Below are 6,563 nucleotides of genomic sequence, written 5' to 3' on the forward strand. Positions count from 1 at the left end.
TGTAAATTTTTGTGAAAATGGTTTTAAAATGTTTTTTTAGGCCTGTCCAAAATGTCGTTAGTTTGGCATGATCGGAGTCATCGTTTTTGGTGACAAAAATAGAAATCTGCAATTTTTTGTGAAAATGGTTTTAAATTTTTTTTTATGCCTGTCCAGAATGTGGATAGTTCGGCATGACCGGGGTCACTGTTTTTGTGTCAAAAAATGAAAAAAAAATCTAAGCTTTTTTTGTGAAAATTGTTATAAAAATTTTTTTTAGGCCTGTCCAGAATGTCGATAGTTCGGCATGACCGGGGTCACTGTTTTTGTGTCAAAAAATGCACCAAAAAAATCTGAGCTTTTTTTGTGAAAATTGTTCTAAAATGTTTTTTTTTTAGGCCTGTCCAAAATGTCGCTAGTTCGGCATGATCGGAGTCATTGTTTTTGTGACACGAAAATGAAAAAAAAAATCTGCGGTTTTTTATGAAAATGGTTCTAAAATGTTTTTTTAGGCCTGTCCAGAATGTCGCTAGTTCGGCATGATCGTAGTCATCGTTTTTATGGACAAAAATAGAAATCTGCAATTTTTTGTGAAAATGGTTTTAAAATGTTTTTTTTAGGCCTGTTCAGAATGTCGCCAGTTCGCCATGATCGGAGTCATCGTTTTTGGTGACAAAAAAAGAAATATGCAATTTTTTGTGAAAATGGTTTTAAAATGTTTTTTTAGGCCTGTCCAGAATGTAGCTATTTCGGCATAATCGGAGTCATCGTTTTTGGTGACAAAAATATAAATCTGCAATTTTTTGTGAAAATGGTTTTAAAATGTTTTTTTTAGGCCTGTCCAGAAAGTCGCTAGTTCGACACTGTTTTTGTGTCACGAAAATGAAAAAAAAATATCTGTAAATTTTTGTGAAAATGGTTTTAAAATGTTTTTTTAGGCCTGTCCAAAATGTCGTTAGTTTGGCATGATCGGAGTCATCGTTTTTGGTGACAAAAATAGAAATCTGCAATTTTTTGTGAAAATGGTTTTAAAATGTTTTTTTTAGGCCTGTCCAGAATGTCGCTAGTTCGGCATGACCGGGGTCACTGTTTTTGTGTCACGAAAATGAAAAAAAAATATCTGCAATTTTTTGTGAAAATGGTTATAAAATGTTTTTTTAAGCCTGTCCAAAATGTGGATAGTTCGGCATGACCGGGATCACTGTTTTTGTGTCAAAAAATGAAAAAAAAAATCTGAGCTTTTTTCGTGAAAATGGTTCTAAAATGTTTTTTTTAGGCCTGTCCAAAATGTCGCAAGTTCGGACTGATCGGAGTCATCATTTTTGGTGACAAAAATATAAGTCTGCAATTTTTTGTGAAAATTGGTTTAAAATGTTTTTTTTAGGCCTGTCCATAATGTCGCCAGTTCTACATGACCGGGGTCACTGTTTTTGTGTCACGAAAATGAAAAAAAAATATCTGCAAATTTTTGTGAAAATGGTTTTAAAATGTTTTTTTAGGCCTCTCCAGAATGTCGCTAGTTTGGCGTGATCGGAGTCATCGTTTTTGGTGACAAAAATAGAAATCTGCAATTTTTTGGTAAAATGGTTTTACATTTTTTTTTTAGGCCTGTCCAGAATGTCGCTAGTTCGGCATGACCGGGGTCACTGTTTTTGTGTCACGAAAATGAAAAAAAATATCTGCAATTTCTCGTGAAAATGGTTCTAAAATGTTTTTTTTAGGCCTGTCCAAAATGTCGCAAGTTCGGACTGATCGGAGTCATCATTTTTGGTGACAAAAATATAAGTCTGCAATTTTTGGTGAAAATGGTTTAAAATGTTTTTTTTAGGCCTGTCCAGAATGTCGCCAGTTCTACATGACCGGGGTCACTGTTTTTGTGTCACGAAAATGAAAAAAAAATATCTGCAAATTTTTGTGAAAATGGTTTTAAAATGTTTTTTTAGGCCTCTCCAGAATGTCGCTAGTTTGGCGTGATCGGAGTCATCGTTTTTGGTGACAAAAATAGAAATCTGCAATTTTTTGGTAAAATGGTTTTACATTTTTTTTTTAGGCCTGTCCAGAATGTCGCTAGTTCGGCATGACCGGGGTCACTGTTTTTGTGTCACGAAAATGAAAAAAAAATATCTGCAAATTTTTGTGAAAATGGTTTTAAAATGTTTTTTTAGGCCTCTCCAGAATGTCGCTAGTTTGGCGTGATCGGAGTCATCGTTTTTGGTGACAAAAATATAAATCTGCAATTTTTTGGTAAAATGGTTTTAAATTTTTTTTTTAGGCCTGTCCAGAATGTCGCTAGTTCGGCATGACCGGGGTCACTGTTTTTGTGTCACGAAAATGAAAAAAAAATATCTGCAATTTTTCGTGAAAATGGTTCTAAAATGTTTTTTTAGGCCTGTCCAAAATGTCACTAGTTCGGAATAATCGGAGTCATCGTTTTTGGTGACAAAAATATAAATCTGCAATTTTTTGTGAAAATGGTTTTAAAATGTTTTTTTTAGGCCTGTCCAGAAAGTCGCTAGTTCGACACTGTTTTTGTGTCACGAAAATGAAAAAAAAATATCTGTAAATTTTTGTGAAAATGGTTTTAAAATGTTTTTTTAGGCCTCTCCAGAATGTCGCTAGTTTGGCGTGATCGGAGTCATCGTTTTTGGTGACAAAAATAGAAATCTGCAATTTTTTGTGAAAATGGTTTTACATTTTTTTTTTAGGCCTGTCCAGAATGTCGCTAGTTCGGCATGACCGGGGTCACTGTTTTTGTGTCACGAAAATGAAAAAAAATATCTGCAATTTCTCGTGAAAATGGTTCTAAAATGTTTTTTTTAGGCCTGTCCAAAATGTCGCAAGTTCGGACTGATCGGAGTCATCATTTTTGGTGACAAAAATATAAGTCTGCAATTTTTGGTGAAAATGGTTTAAAATGTTTTTTTTAGGCCTGTCCAGAATGTCGCCAGTTCTACATGACCGGGGTCACTGTTTTTGTGTCACGAAAATGAAAAAAAAATATCTGCAAATTTTTGTGAAAATGGTTTTAACCCTCCCGTTGTCCTCCCATTCTGCCTACTCCCCGTGTCCCCGGGCGGGTCACCCTGTCCCGTCTCGGCTAAAGGCCCAGAGGGCACAAGTGTGACAGTAGGCGTGCGAACAGCCTTTGCAGATGTATTTCTTACACCTGCAGCACGCCGTGTGTGTCTTGGCGTCCTTCTTGGGCGGGCAGAGCTGACACCTCTTCCTCTTGCTGGCCACTAGCGGGGCGGCGGCGTCCGGGCCGGCGGCGCGCTCCCGGGCCGGCGGAGGAGCGGCGTCGCGGTCGGCACCCTGCAGGACTTTGACGAGCGCGGACGCGGCTTCGGTGCGGGGGAGACGCTGCCTTCTTTGTATCAAGGGCTTGACCAGCGCCTTTCCCAGCTGCTCCAGGAACACCCTCCTCTTGTTCCGCTTCCGAGGCATCCAGTCGGGCTTGATCTCTCGCCATATGACAAAGGCGTTGTAGGAGGACACGTCGAGGATGTTGTGGAAGATGACCAGGGGCCAGCGGGCAGTCATCCGTCTGCAGCTGTAGGTGCCGACCACCTTGTCTAGGTTGTCCACGCCGCCCTTGTTGCGGTTGTAGTCTAGGATGAGGGCCGGCTTCCGGTCGCGGCGATCGCTGACGTCGGCCTCCGTGTGCAGCGTGCTCAGGAGCAGCACGTTCTTATTTCTCTTTGCCAGGTAGGACACCAGAGTGGCGGTGGGCGTGAAGGCGAACATGGAGGACGAGACCTGTCTGCCCTTTGACTGGAGCAGCGCGGGAGGGAGCTCGGGCTTGTTCTTTCGCACCGTGCCGACCACGGTGAGGTTCCTCTCGAGGAGCCGCTGGCCGAGTTCGTAGGAGGTGAAGAAGTTGTCGCAGGTGACGTTGTGACCAGCGGGCAGCCCCTGCGTGAGATCGAGGACGACGCGGGCGCCCTGGTTCTTCTCGGGGGCTCCGCCGGCCGCCTTACCGGTGTAGACTTGCATCTTCCAAGCGTAGCTGGACTTGGCGTCGCAGGCCACCCACGACTTGATGCCGTATTTGGCCGGCTTGCTGGGGATGTACTGTCGGAAAGGACAGCGCCCTTTCGGGAGAGGGAGAGGGAGAGGAAGGAGATTAGCGGCGGCGGCGGCGGCACCGATGCTGACGCTAACTCTCTATACTACCGCTGGCTCATCGAGCGGCGTCATGCTGCTGATGCTACTGCTGATGCTGATGCTGCTGCTGCTGATGATGATGATGACGCTGACGCTACCCCTCTATACTACCGCTGGCTCATCATTGGGGGGGGCGAGCGGCGTTTACGTTACACGCCGCCGATGCTGCCGCTGACGCTACCTCTCTATACTACACAGATACACAGATACACAGATACACAGATACACAGATACACAGACGGTACCTCTGAACGGGACCAGTTGTTGGTTCACCGTCAAGTCAGACCCCGGGTCGAGAGGAAGGAGATTAGCAGCGTCGTGCTGCCGATGCTGCCGACGCTACCGCTGCTGCCGCTGCCGATGCTACTGCTGCCGATGACGCTACTGCTCCTGATGCCGCTACCCCTCTATACTACCGCTGGCTCATCATTGGTGGGGGCGCGCGGCGTTTACGTTACACGCCGACGCTACCTCTCTATAGGACACGTACGTACAGATACGCACAGATACTCACAGCAGATACGCACAGACGCACCCACCCACACACGCACACACGCACGCACGCACGCACGCGGTACCTCTGAACGGGACCAGTTGTTCGTCCACCGTCAAGTCGGACCCCGGGTTGTAGAGGGCCGGCAGCCGCTCCTGCCACAGGTCCCAGACCTCTCTTATGGCCGCCAGTCTGTCGGCGGCGAGTCTCGCGGGTCTCGTCCGGCGGTCGTCGAATCGCAGCAGCCTCGAGTACTTGTGAAAGACCTTGAGCGGCATGGTGGCTCGGAACACGGTCCTGCCGCTCTCCGCGTCCCACAGGCTGGCCGCGGCCTCGCCCCGGGACCTGTAGACGCCCGCTAGGATTAGCAGCCCTAGGTAGGCGCGCAGGTCGACCGAGTCCATGGGTCGCCAGCCGTCGCTGTATTTTCTCACCCCCTGCAGATTGGTCATGTCCACGACGATCCTTTCTATCGCCGGCGTGACAAACAGCCGGAAGGTGGACTCGATGTCGAGCGCGCGCGACGCCGCGTAGGCCGTAGGGCCGGGCGTCACCGCGGGGCCGGGGTGGCGGACGGCGCGGGGCAGGTCCGGGCCGCGATAGGCCAAGGAGGACCATTTGATTTTGCCGTTTTTTGACAGCAACGTCTCCCTTCGGCCTCGGACGGCCGCCGCCGGGTCCTCTCGCTCTGGCTCTGGCTCTCTGTCTCGCTCTCGGCCGGCGGCCGTGTCTCGCTCTCCCTCTCGCTCTCCCTCTCGCTCTCCCTCTCGCTCTTCCTCCTCCTCCGAAGAAGAAGAAGAAGAAGAAGAGCGCGACCGCAAGGCCGAGTCGTCCGCGTCACGTTCGGGGTCGTATTCCTCGCCGTCTTCGTCTTCCGAAACGTCCTCCTCTTCGGAATCGCAAAAGTCTTCTTCGTCTTCTCGGTCGACGCTGGAGGCTATCTGTTCCAGGACCTGAGCCGCGCTGAAATCGGGACCGCGGCGAGGCGCCGGCTGCGGCCTCGCGTTCGGCGGGGTCGTATTCCTCGCCATCGTCCTCATCGTCGTCCTCGTCTTCTTTTTCTTTTTCTTCTTTTTCCTCTTTTTCCTCTTCTTCTTCTTCTTCTTCTTCTTCTTCTTCTTCTTCTTCTTCTTCTTCTTCTTCTTCTTCTTCTTCTTCTTCTTCTTCCTGGCAATATTAGTAGCCTCTCTACGGCCGGCCGACTGCACGCTGACGCGCGCCCGAGCCGGGGGGTCGCTCTGACCCGGCCCTGACAACTGACGAGGGGGTTACGACATACGCATTGCTGACGCGCGCCCGAGCCGGGGGGTCGCTCTGACCCGGCCCGGACAACTGCAGAGGGGGTTACGACATACGCGTTGCTGACGCGCGGCCGAGCCGGGGGGGGTCTCTCTGACCCGGCCTGGACAACTGCAGTGGGGGATACGACATACGCGTTGCTGACGCTTCCCCAGGGGTCTCTCTGACCCGGCCTGGACAACGGGAGGGCCGACGCGTGGCCGAGCCGGGGGTCTCTCTGACCCGGCCCGGACGACTGCAGAGGGGGGGATATGACATACGCGTTGCTGACGCTTACCCCGGGGTCTCTCTGACCCGGCCCGGACTCGGGGTGGAACGGCTCCTAACCCGTGGCCGACGCGTTGCTGACGCGCGCCCGAGCCGGGGGTCTCTCTGACCCGACCCGGACAACTGCAGAGGGGGGATATGACATACGCGTTGCTGACGCTTCCCCCGGGGTCTCTCTGACCCGGCCCGGACAACGGGAGGGCTGACGCGTGGCCGAGCCGGGGAGGGTCTCTCTGACCCGGCCCGGACAACTGCAGAGGGGGGGGATATAACATACGCGTTGCTGACGCTTCCCCCGGGGTCTCTCTGACCCGGCCCGGACAACGGGAGGGCTGACGCGTGGCCCAGCCAGGGGGAGGGG

At 50.0% G+C, this 6,563-nt stretch overlaps 1 protein-coding gene across 1 annotated transcript; it reads right to left on the reverse strand.

Moving 5' to 3' along the window:
• Positions 1–3,007: 3,007 nt before the first annotated feature.
• Positions 3,008–5,667, reverse strand: LOC115204991 (piggyBac transposable element-derived protein 4-like). Its single transcript, XM_029770564.1, has 3 exons — positions 5,453–5,667; positions 4,722–5,338; positions 3,008–4,070 (listed from the first exon to the last, which is right to left on the reverse strand). Exons 1-3 carry the CDS (start codon positions 5,665–5,667, stop codon positions 3,058–3,060), a joined length of 1,845 nt encoding a protein of 614 aa, XP_029626424.1. The 3' UTR covers positions 3,008–3,057.
• Positions 5,668–6,563: the final 896 nt, after the last annotated feature.

This window comes from Salmo trutta, chromosome 13 (genome assembly GCF_901001165.1).
Source record: "Salmo trutta chromosome 13, fSalTru1.1, whole genome shotgun sequence".
Taxonomy (NCBI): domain Eukaryota; kingdom Metazoa; phylum Chordata; class Actinopteri; order Salmoniformes; family Salmonidae; genus Salmo; species Salmo trutta.

Coding starts and splice junctions, on each gene's coding strand:
- LOC115204991 (XM_029770564.1), bottom strand. CDS start 5,667: ATGGCGAGGAATACGACCCCGCCGAACGCGAGGCCGCAGCCGGCGCCT. Junction 5,339..5,452: donor GCGGACGACTCGGCCTTGCG/GTCGCGCTCTTC, acceptor AGAGCGAGACAG/AGAGCCAGAGCCAGAGCGAG. Junction 4,071..4,721: donor ACAACTGGTCCCGTTCAGAG/GTACCGCGTGCG, acceptor CTCTCCCGAAAG/GGCGCTGTCCTTTCCGACAG.